Raw genomic sequence first — 12,367 nt, forward strand, 5'->3', positions numbered from 1 at the left:
ATGACCTGAGCTGAAGGCAGACACTTAACCAACTGAGCCCCCCAGGTGTTCCTGAATATTTTGTTAAAGTAATAATAGCAGCTGTTCTTACCCTTGGTGTATTAAATGGGGGTCTTTTCTTGATAATTCTCTTTCTCCATAACTCATATTAATCATTCTTCAAGGCATGTTGGTTTTACTGCCAGAAGTAGATCTCTTATCTGTCTACTTTTGCTTCATCACCAGCTCTCTGGTCCTAGCTACTTGCCTAGATGGCTGCAGTAACCTCAGAGTTAGTCTTCTGGTTTCTATTCTCTCCCACCTTTAATCCATTTTCCTTATAGCAGCCAGAAGGGTTTTATAAAAATTGGATGATTGTGGCTCTTCTCTCTGAAGCCCCTTACATGGAACTCAGAATAAAATCCAGGCCTTTGTGCACTGTAGGCCTTTCTTTGAGTTCCTTGAATTCAAGTTCTGTCCTGTGTCAACTTACCCTCTTTGTGTCCTTTGTCAGATATGCAGGCTCATTCACCCTCTGTTCATGATGCCCTGAGACCTCAAGCTGCCCTGTGTGAGCCACAGGCACATGCTCTCTAAGTTTGCTTGGTCTTTCAGCTCTCTGCTTACCTGTCCCATCCTCATGGAGCTCTTCTCAGATCCTCCCCTAAACCTGCCATTCTCTGTGATGGTTCCCTGCACTTAGCCCAGTTTATAAGTACAGATTTATTTCTGTGTTTAAGTTCTGCCTGCTTTACTAGACTGTGAACTCCACAAGAGTATAGGGGTCATGTCCATTGGTCCCTCGCTGCACCTGTGTGCCTAGCCCAGACCATACCTGGGAAATTCCTGAGTAAGCAAGTGAATAAAGAATTATGGAACTAATTTTGTGACTTCTCTTAATGAATTATTTATTCAACAAATGTTCAGAAAACAACTTCATGGTAGGATGATGTGATTATGTTCTTATGTTTTGATATTAAATGTTTTCACAAGTGGTTTTGACCATCTACTACTGTATGCAGGCAGAGCGCTACGAGCCATGAGAGCCAACAGTTGTGTGTTTCTGTGTGCGTGTGTGTTAAGGTTGGGTCCCAGAGACTGTGGAGGAATGGAAGCTGCTCCTGCATCTTGTACAGAACAAGAACACGAAGCCCGCACCCCAGAAGTCACCAAATGGGAACTTCAGTGATGGGCCTTCCCCCATCAACGTGGAGAATGTGGCCCTCCTATTAGCTAAGGCCATGGGCCCAGATCAGGCCTGGTCACTGCTGCAGGAATGTGGTTTGACCCTGGAGTTGTCAGAGAGGTTTACCAGAACCTGTGATATCCTAAGGATTGCTGAGAAGAGACAGAGGTAATACTTGTTACACCATTGTCCTGCCATCTCCACAGGCTCAGTAAGAGATTAACAATAACTGTAATAATAAAATAGAACAATCATAATAGCGTACTGTGATAAAGGTTACGTGAATGTGGTCTTTCCTCTCTCTGTCTCTCAAAATATTTTATTGTATCATACCCTTCTTGTGATGATGTAGATGATAAAATGCCTATGTGATGAGATAAACTGAGGTGAATGACATAGGCATTGTGACGTGGTGTTAGGCTATCATTCTCATATGTCAGAAGATCATTTCTTTCTGGACCACAGTTGACCGTGGGTATCTGAAACCATAGTAAGTGGAACTGTGGATAAGAGGGGACTACTGTATTATAAGTATTTTATATAAATGGAATCATATGGTGTTTATCTTTTTGTGATTGGCTTATTTTCAACATAATGTTCATAAGGTTCATTCTGTACATGTATCAGACTTCCCTTCCTTTGTAGGGCTGAATAATACTCCATTGTGTGGATATACCACATTTCGTTTATCCTTTCATCTGTCTTTGGATACTTGGGATGCGTCCACCTCATGGCAATTATGAGTAATGCTGCTGTGAATACGAACATATAGATTTGAGACCCTACCCCAGAAGTGGAATTGCTAGATCATATGGAATTCTATTTTTAATTTTTTGAGGAACTGCCATACTGTTTTCTGTAGGGGTTACACCATTTTACATTCCTACCAGTAGTGTACAAGGGTTCCATTTTCTACATATTCTCACCAACACTAGTTATTTTCTTTTTGGTAGTAACCATCCTAATGACAAGTCATCATGGTTTTTATTTGCATTTCCCTAATGATAAAGGATCATTGAATATCTTTTCATATGCTTGTTGGCTGATTGTGTATTATCTTTGGAGACCTATCAAGTCTTTTTGCCTATCTTTTTGTCATGTTTTTTGTTGTTGGATGAATTTTTTTATATATTCTGGATATTAACCCTTTATCAGATATATGATTCGCAAGTATCTTTTCCTACAGGACAGGATGCCTTTTCACTCTTATGATTGTCTTTTGATGCACAGAATCAGTCAGCTTTTTGAATCCTTTAATTCTTTGTAGGTTTTTAAATGTTCTTTTGTAAAGAAATAACAATGAAAACTAAATGCACTTGTTTCTTTTCTTTGGGATTTCAGAGCCTTGATACAAAGCATGCTGGAAAAATGTGATCGGTTTCTCTGGTCTCAGCAGGCCTAGTGGAAGAAGATTCAGCAAATGTCGCAACATTTTGAGAAAAACAGAATCATCCTCCTGAACCTCCCGAGTGCATTTGTTGTTGAAGGAAAGGTACCACCTGAAAATTCTGCCACCTTACTGGGAGTACTTTTGTCAGTATCTATAACTTCTGCATTTGTGGCTGTGGCTGTGACCTCTGTTTCTCAACCAGGGTTGAATTTTGAAAAGGACTCAGTCCTTTTTTGCTGAAATGAAGTGCTCTGGAATCAGAATGTGAAAGTTCACAGCTGTGCAGTCCTTATTCTGAACTACAGTATTATTTTCTCCTTGCTTAAGGGATTGGGGGAATTATTTTCCTGTTGTGACTCTCATGGAGGGAACAGAAGTTTCTCACCCTGGTTGCGTGAAGGCAGATAAAGTAATTGACAGAAGTTGAATTCTTTATATCTTCTCTGGAATAGTTGAGAAATTATTGAAAGAAGACCTGATGGAATGGAATTAACACATCAAATAAGTGAAACATTGAAGATTCAAGTTAGATATTTACGTGAAATGACCCCATATTTAAAATTGAGCTAACTTAAAATCTATTTTTTCCCAGTATTTGACATTTTCTAATCTGAACTTATATACAGATGACTAATTTATTACTGGAAATGTTTTATCTCTAATCTTTCCTAAACAGTGGTCCAAAGGAATCATGCACTTTTGAAAATTATTTTTTAAAAGCCATAATAAAGGAAAACTAAGTACTCACAAACTGCAGTAGACACCTGTGTCATTTAAGCCATGGACCCAAATGCCTTTGTCAGGCCCCTGTACACTTGCATAGCATGTTACATTAATAATACATTAAAATCTGTTAAGTTTTTATTTAAGTGGAATACAGACATGAGGTTTATTGTAGCAATTTGTAGGAAAGCATGGGATAAACTCAATGTGGAGTAAGAAAAGTGTTGGATACATTGAATGATTTACTTCTTCCTTTCATTCAGAACACAGCCGGGAAGCTATAGACAGAAATTGCTGTCATATTTCCACACAGGTATTCAGATTTGATATAATCAGATGGGTTGAAAAATTGTCAGATGTCAGAGAGAGGAGGCTTCACAAAACTTATTAGAGTTTTGTGAAAAACCTAAAAGTTATGGTCAACAGTAGGGGTGGTAGTGGTGGGAGGTGTGTGTGTGTGGTGTTTCCCCTCTGACCCCAGTTGGGTGTCCTACAATTTAACCCAATTCTGACACTGTTGACGTGTCAGATCCCATAGGTAAACGGCTCAGTCCCTAAAAGACTGCCCTCCACTTTATACACTAATTGTAAGGCCAGGTTATTACTTCTATTTCTAACCAACTTCCTGTAAATCAGAGGTCCTCACGAACCCCTCCTTGTGTTTGATGGTTTGATTAATTGCTAGAGCAGCTCCGAGAAACTATTTGTAAGATTGCCAGTTTTTTATTTAAGGATACAGTTCAGGAACAGCCAGATAGAAGAGATATGTGGGGCAAGATTTGGGGAAAAATGTTAGGAACTTCCATGCCCTACTCCAGCTCTCCCTTCTCCAAATCCACGTGTTCACCAATCCAGAAGCTCTCTGAATCAAGTTCTTTGAGGTTGGTTATGCCTCCATTACAGATTGGTTAAATCACTGGTCATGGGCAATTGAACTCAGTGTCCAGTCTCTTTCTTTCCTGAGGTCAGGGATGGGATATAGAGGGTGATACTGAAAGTTCTAACCCTCTAAATCACATGATTGGCTCTACTAGCAACCAGTCCTCATCCTTAAGTGCTATCCAAATGTTACCTCATTAGTACTATAGGACACCTCTGTGGCAGTCATCACTTAAGAAATTCCAAAGGTTTTAGATCTGCCAGAATTAGGCGGAAGACCAAATATATATTCTTACTGTAAATCATCATGTCATACCTTCCCACTAGCAGCAGCTGGATTTTGGTTGTTTTGTATTATGTCGAGTATGAGTCTATACTAAGGTAAAGAGCAAGACCCCTCCCTTCACTGTCCATCAGCTTTCTCATTACATAATGACTGTCCAAAAGAGGGCCCAGAAGAAATCTGAGGAGGAGACAGCCTGAACTGGCACAATTGTGCAATCATTTCCTGACAGATTGTTCTAGGGTGTATTACGGCAATCCTCATTTGCCAAGAGGGTACAGAGAAATTTCTGGCATTAAAAAAATAAGTATCACATCATCTGAATTTATTTTCTAAAGTAAACCAGCCAACAACAAAAATCCACTTTGGCTAAACGTTTAGGTTTCAATAGTCTAGTTGGATATTAGGCAGTGTTTTCAAATACAACTTGTATTTTTCACTTGCCTAAAAATTCTAGACAGTGATTCATAGTTGCCTCACTTTTAACAGGGCCACAGAGTAGCATAGTGGCTAAGAGCTTGGGTTTTGAGGCAGGCTGTCTAGCTTTGCATGTTTTTCTGTCTCTTTCTAAATGACCTTGGGGCAGTTATTTTGTTTCTCTAAGTTTCAGTTTTCTCATCTACGAAATGGAAATGGGGACAGCAATAATGCTTACTCAGGATGGTTTGAGAATTAACTGAGGTCATGAATGTGAAGCACAGTGCCTGGCACAGAGAGTCAAGTCAGAGCCATCTCTTAGTGACACAAGAGACTAATGTGCAGGGCAGTAGTACTTGGGGCAGCACACAGGTAATACATGTTGGCTGTTGTTTGAAAGATTTGGAATATCTTTTCGTCCAGTAGTGATCAGACCCAGGTCAACTGGTTTCTATGAATCCCAGAGAATGGGAAAACCAAAGTCGAAGTTAAGAATGTCCTTACATGGGATCCCTGGGTGGCGCAGCGGTTTAGCGCCTGCCTTTGGCCCAGGGCGCGATCCTGGAGACCCGGGATTGAATCCCACGTCGGTCTCCCGGTGCATGGAGCCTGCTTCTCCCTCTGCCTGTGTCTCTGCCTCTCTCTCTCTCTCTCTGTGTGACTATCATAAATAAAAAATAAAAATTAAAAAAAAATGTCCTTACATGTGTTAAATTTGTTCCTGTCCCGCCCAAGGCTGAGAACCTTGTGGTCATCCTTGCCTCCCCCTCTTCAGCCCTCAGGTGCAGTCATGAGGGAGATCCTCTCAACTGTGTGTTGGTGGTGGTTTTCCGTGGTCATTTTCTTCCCAGTTTCTGTTGCCGCCACCCGTGTTCTCATTCCTTCTTGTCTGCCTGAACAGTCAGAGCAATCTTGGTGACCTTCCTTTCTTCACTTCTAAACTCTGTCTTCCTCATTGCCCCCACTCAGTCTCAGCTCATTAAAACGTAGGCACCTGGGCATCACCCAAGTCAGGTGACTCACAAAGCTGTTACACACATAAATCACCACAGGAGCTTGTGAAAAATACTGATGGCAGGGATCCTGCCCCAGGCCTGGGATCTATAGACCTTGAGTCTAATTTAATCCTCAGCTGGCCTCCTACAGCTGCATTGTTCCTAGATTTAGATAAGAGTTATCCGGGATTATAGATAACCCCTTATCCTTGGTCTCATGGAAAGTAATGAGAGATCCACTGGCAGAGTTCTTGTCCTCTTGAGGCATAGTCTTTTTTTTTTTTTTTTTTTAAGATTTTATTTATTTCTTCATGAGAGACAGAGAGAGGCAGAGACACAGGCAGAGGGAAAAGCAGGCTCCATGCAGGGAGCCTGACGTGGGACTTGATCCCAGGTCTCCAGGATCACACCCCAGGCTGCAGGTGGCGCTAAACTGCTGCGCCACCAGGGCTTGAGGCACAGTCTTAATCATGCCTCTTCCCAATCACAAACTTTCAGTGGCTCCCCTCTGCTTTCTGAACAAAGCCCAAATCCTTGAGCTTGTCCTTGAAGGCCCTCTATGACTTGTTTCCAAATTCAGTTTCTCAGTTCCACAGTTTGTCTCTCATCCTGGGTTCTCTGTTTCTTGGATAACACTCTCCATCCACATGGACCTCTGGTTGTGCCCCTGCTTAATTAACAGATGTGTCCATTGCCCAAGTCCCCATTTGTTGAGACCCACCAGGATTCAGTGCCTTCAGGTTCTCTTTATTTTTTTTTAAGATTTTATATATTTATTTGAGAGAGAGCATATGAGAGAGAGAGAGGGAAAGCACAAACAGGAGGGGCAGAGGGAGAAGCAGGCTGACATTGGGCTCAGTTGTAGGATCTCAGGATCATGACCCAAGCTGAAGTCAGACACTTAACCTACTGTCAAGTTTGTTGTTTTAAATTATGATAAAATACAGATAACATAAACTCCACTGTGTTAACCATTTTGTGGCAGAACAAGGGGCTGAATCTCGTGTCAAGAAACAGTAATGTTAGAGTGGGGTCAGAGTTTTTCCTACCCCTTCATTTATTTATTTTTTAAAGATTTTATTTATTTATTCATGAAAGACACAGAGAGGCAGAGGGAGAAGGAGGCTCCCTGTAGGGAGCCTGATGTGGGACTCGATCCCCCCACCCAGAATCACACCCTGAGCTAAAGGCACACCCTCAACTACAGAGCCATCCACGCATCCTCCTGCCTCTTCATTTAGAAGAAAACTGCATACTGCTAAACTCCCTAAGTAAATTATCAGAGTTGCAACACAGTGCTGGAGTCTGGAGTTTCCAAGTCTAATGAATCAAATACAAACCACAGAAGCAGCCCGGAAAAAATGCTATTTGGTAACTTTCCAGAAGGCTCACAAAAATACTAACTGGCACCCCTGTGTCCTAAATACAGAGGATGTTGTCCCAGGTTGTGGTTTTCCCATCTTGCCCAAGTAATACATTTTTCCAGATGGGCAACTCTGAATCAATGTGAATATTCAAGATGCTGTTTCTTGAATGATGAGGGCACTATTTAGTGATGAGGGCACTATTTAGACCTGTTATCGGCAGGTAAAATCTGGCTTTAGTGACCTAGTGTTTTTAATCTCTGGTGTGGCTTTTCCTAGTAAACTGCCCATCTTCATAGCCTGAGGCCTATGTAGTCCTGCAGGGGCCTGGGCTTGCGTGAATGCCCTGCTTCCACCATCTTGGAATTTTTAATAATTGCTGAACAAGGGTCTCCACGTTTTTATTGTGCATTGGGACCCACACGATAAGTAACTGGCTCTGGCTGTCACTATAGATCTGAGGTACAGCCTGAGATTTTACATTTCCAGCAGGATCCCAGGTAATACTTCCTGGGATCACCCTTTGGGTGGCAAGCCTCAGTCTGAAGTCTAGTAGAGCAGCAAATTGGAAGGAATCTGAAAGACCGTATGGAGCCAAGGCCCCTGGCACCTGGATCACTTTGAGGGAAACAAAAAGTGTTTCTTCAATCTTAAGCTTCTGTACTTTTGTTATAACAACTTAGCCCTACCCTAATTAATGAAAGTGAAGTAGAGCCAGTCTCGTAGCTTATCCTGTTCTCAGTTTATTTAGGCTTAAGTAGTTGTGGGGGAAAGAGCCTTCTGTGAAGTGTGCCCGGAAACTTGCCTCCAGCTGTGTCAAACACAAACTCAGGCTCTCTGGTTCGCCTCATCCAAGGCTAGTGGGTGCCCATGGGGACAGCCTTTATGATCTCGGGGGCTGGAGAGGAGAAGCAACCCAGGCACTGTTGCCCAGGCTCACCCGAGCTCAGTTTTGATGTCTGGAGTCAAGCCCTTGCCAACAAAAACTTGCTTCTCATTGCCCTTGAAACTTATCCCCACTAGGGACCTGGTGGCTTGTGTTGTCCTTGGATCCCCTAACCATAATGGTCATCATATCCCCCTCTTTCTACCCCAACTTCTGACAAACTACTTTTGTTGTAAGAAAAAAAGCATGTTATCTTAAGTAAAACAACGATGGGTTGTGCAGCAGATATAGTCTTGTTGCTAAGAATGTCCCTACCAAGCTCTGTAGCCTTCCCTTGCTCTCAAAGAGCACTGTGCTCCATCCAGACCATGTCCGCCCCCCGGGTGACATCTGTGTGGCGTCACTAGGTTCATGGCCGGATCATTTCACAAGTCCTTTAGTGTACATTTCTCTGTTCTTCCCAGTTGCCCCTTCCTCTTTCCTCCTCTTGGTTAACCAGTGCCTTTGCCTCTTCCCTCTTTTACTCTCAACCTGAGACCCAGTTGGTGCCTTCATTCCTGACTAAGCCTACTCTCCATGCCTTGGGGATGCCTGTGCTTTTCCATAAGCTTTAGAAGAGCACAAGGTTGTGGTAGTCAGGTCTGGCTCATGCAGTACTTCAGATCCTCGGGCCCCCTTCTCTTCCTGCAGCCACTGCCACAGTGATTCCATATGGGTCTTGATCCATCTCATGCAAGTGCAGCTGGGCAGCACCTTGCTTTAGGTCTGTTCCATACACCTTCTATGTCCTATACTAGGGAAACCCATAGGGCACTGCAGTGTACACAACCATGCGATGCAGGAACGTTACATTGTAGGGGTCGCACCTGCTCAGTGGGGATGGCAGCCACTTGATAGGGGCTTTTCTTTTTTGATTCCTGGTGGATAGTGCTCAGGCATCTTTTATTACATTGCTCAGAATGTCCCAGGGTGATTGAGCTCAGCTATAAGGCTCTTACTGCGGCCTGTCCTATAATATATCCTTCTGTTGGACATGCTCCTTCCTTGGTCTCCTCCCCTGTCTCTCACTCTTGCTCCCTGGGGTTATTTCCAAGTAAAGTAGTGGAGAACTTAGGCTAAGAACCATGAGGAGATGGTGGGGATGAGGAGGGCAGGAGGTGGGAGGATTCTTCTATTTGAGGCTTTATCACCTAGACTTAATCTGTTATTTAAGTCTAGGGCCCATTAGGTAAGAAAGAGTAGATAGTCTCTCCCCTGACCATACCTGCTTCCTTATCCCTCCTCCTCTGATGTCCTCAGATCCCCACAGCTAAGCCCCTTGGCCTACCTCCCTACCTACAGAGGTAGCTCAGCTCATAGCTTGGTGTAAAAAGTACTGAAGGATCTTCAATCTCTAAACTCCAGGCAGCCCTCCAACTATAACCTGGGGTATGAGGGGGAATGGCACATGCACACGTATCCACTAGTGAGAGACCCAAAGGGCCCAGGGCCCATTCAGATGGTGCCCCAAATGCCAAGTGGAGTCCAAGCTGTGATCAGGCTGGGGCTTTCTATGTACCCTTGCTGCTAACCAGCCCACAGGACTGGCTGGATCTTGCCTAGACCAAAAACATTTCCATTTCTCCCCTAAAACAATTCTATGCTTTTTTCTCACTGGCCTATTAACTCTAAGTCCCCATCAGAGAACTGGGGAATCTTATTATTTATTAATCCTGCCCAAGGAAGTAGTGGTGCAGGTTAAGGGAGGGACCTCAAGCCAGGGGTGTTCAAATCCTGGCTCTGCCACTCTTTATATCTGTGATCTTGAGCAAGTTACTCCATTTCTCTGCCCCTGGGTGTCCTCATTTAAAAATCCACACCAGGGGCGGGGCAAGATCCCGGAGGAGTAGGGTCCCCAGTCTACTGTCCCCACCAACTTACCTAGGTAACTTTCAAGTCATCCTGAAAACCTACGAATTCGGCCTGAGATTTAAAGAGAGAACAGCTGGAACGCTACAGAGAGCAGTTTGCGCTATCAAGTTGGGAAGATAGAAAAAAGTAAATAAAAAAGCATCCAGGGGATCCCTGGGTGGCGCAGCGGTTTGGCACCTGCCTTTGGCCCAGGGCGCTATCCTGAAGACCTGGGATCGAATCCCACGTCGGGCTTCCGGTGCATGGAGCCTGCTTCTCCCTCTGCCTGTGTCTCTGCTTCTCTCTCTCTCTCTCTGTGTGACTATCATAAAAAAAAAAAAAATTAAAAAGCATCCAGTGGGGGAGGGGCCCCACGAGGAGCCGGGCTAAGCGGGGCGGCGGGAGCCTCTAGGACAGGAGAGCCCAGGCCCGGAGAAGTGGGAACTTTACTAATACTCCTGGTCGGAAAGGTGCACGCAGGGAGCTGGGGCAGGATCCCAGGAGGGGGAGTGGAGCCCCCAGGTTCCCGGAGTCACTAACAGAGGAACTGCGCCCCGAGAGAGCGCGCCACACCCTGCGGGCTGAGCGCAGTAAAGGGCCGGAGCGCAACCGGCTGGGCCCGGGGAGCAGCTCGGGCAGCGGCTCAGGTGGTGGCTTCACGCGGAGGGGGCTGCGCGGCCCCGGAGCCCAGGGCACTGGGGGACACAGCCCAGCATCCTGTGCTGCCCCCAGGACAGGCGGAGGCGGGGAGGGCCCAGGACAGCGAGGACGCTCCTGCCCCCAGGCAGCCCCGAGCTGTGCAGGTCGGCGCCCTCCGCCCCCGGAGCATCCAGGCCCCTGCGGACTGAGAGCTATGGTGGTTACTGCGGGAGCTGACTCTAGGGCTGGAGGGCTGGCCGCAGCTGCTGTTGTTCCTCATGGTGTCACCTTGCGCCTGGGATGGAACGGGGCTCCCAGGGAGCAGGGGCCTCACAGGATAAACGGCTCCCACTGAACCGTGCACCTGGCTGGGGCGGGCAGCTCCCCCAGTGCACACACCTGAGAATCAGCCCAGCAGGCCCCTTCCCCAGAAGACCAGCTGGAAGGAGAGGGGAAGAGCAAGTTCTGGACTGAACAGTGCTGGAAAGCTCCAGGGGAAGTTGAGGGACTTACAGTATATACAACCAGAGGATACCCCCTCCTTGGTTTTTTGTTTTGTTTTTTCCCTTTTTTCTCTTTTTTTCTTCCTTTTTCCAGTATAACTTGTTTTTAGCCACTCTGCACTGAGCAAAATGACTAGAAAGAACTCACCACAAAAGAATCAGAAACAGTACTCTCTCCCACAGAGTTACAGAATTTGGATTACAATTTGATGTCAGAAAACCAATTCAGAAGCGTAATTATAAAGCTACTGGTGGCTCTGGAAAAAAGCATAAAGGATTCAAGAGACTTCATGACTACAGAATTTATGTTGCGCGTGCTGCGGCAACACGATCAGGGTCCTGAGGATAAGGGGATGAGGAAAATAAAAGTAAAGAGATGGGGACAGGAGGGACACAGTGGATGATGTCCAAGCAGTGCCAGCTTTATTCAAAGTTTTACAACATTTTATAGCATGAGCAAAACAAAGCCAAGAAAGTGTTTATTTTTAGCAGGTTTGTGAAACTCTCCAAAGTTCCCTTTTCTCAGCATGCAAGACAGGCTCACGGGTGCCAGAAGACCTTGGTAAATAGATAAGCTTGTTGCTCCAGATGTGCATACTTCAAAGGAATATTAGGTATGGTAAACAGACCAGCAAGGACAGACAGACCCTTATTTACATTTATGACTAGGTCAGAATAAGTTTTATCTATTGTGTTATGTGATCACGTACAAGCAAGCCCTGAGAACCATTGCTCAAGCCCTTTCTCAAGCGTCTACCAACTATTCACCCTTTAGGCTCTCGAGCCTTTTGAGTGAATGAGGGACTCAAGTCCAGGCCTGGTTTGGTTCAGTTACTCCAGCTAGTTCATGGTCGCCCACAAATTTAGATCTAATCAGGCCAAAATTAAAAATCAATTAAATGAGATGCAATCCAAACTGGAGGTCCTAACGACGAGGGTTAATGAGATAGAAGAAAGAGTGAGTGACGTAGAAGACAAGTTGATGGCAAGGAAGCAAGCTGAGGGAAAAAAAAGACATGAGGAAAGGTTAAGGGAAATAAATGACGGCCTCAGAAGGAAAAATTAACGTTTAATTGGGGTTCCAGAGGGCGCTGAAAGGGACAGAGGACCAGAAAGTGTATTTGAACAAATCACAGCTGAGAACTTCCCTAACTTGGGGAGGGAAACAGGCATTCAGATCCAGGAGATAGAGAGGTCCTCCCCTAAAAATCAATAAAAACCATTCAACACCTC

General features: G+C 44.9%; 1 protein-coding gene across 5 annotated transcripts in view; it reads left to right on the forward strand.

Moving 5' to 3' along the window:
• The window catches only part of HPS5 (HPS5 biogenesis of lysosomal organelles complex 2 subunit 2), a 44,763-nt gene extending 41,457 nt beyond the window's left edge, over positions 1-3,306 (forward strand). For 4 of the 5 annotated variants that reach the window (XM_077866274.1, XM_077866275.1, XM_077866276.1 and 1 more), the window contains 2 exons: positions 1,063-1,333; positions 2,507-3,306. In XM_077866274.1, the coding sequence (XP_077722400.1) occupies positions 1,063-1,333; positions 2,507-2,567 (332 nt within the window). In that variant the 3' untranslated portion in view covers positions 2,568-3,306. Of the gene's footprint in view, positions 1-1,001; positions 1,334-2,506 lie in introns of those variants that run through there. The other variant, XM_077866277.1, reaches the window with a different exon arrangement.
• The last annotated feature ends 9,061 nt before the right edge of the window (positions 3,307-12,367 follow it).

The sequence above is a fragment of the Canis aureus genome, chromosome 23 (assembly GCF_053574225.1).
Source record: "Canis aureus isolate CA01 chromosome 23, VMU_Caureus_v.1.0, whole genome shotgun sequence".
In the NCBI taxonomy this organism is placed as follows: domain Eukaryota; kingdom Metazoa; phylum Chordata; class Mammalia; order Carnivora; family Canidae; genus Canis; species Canis aureus.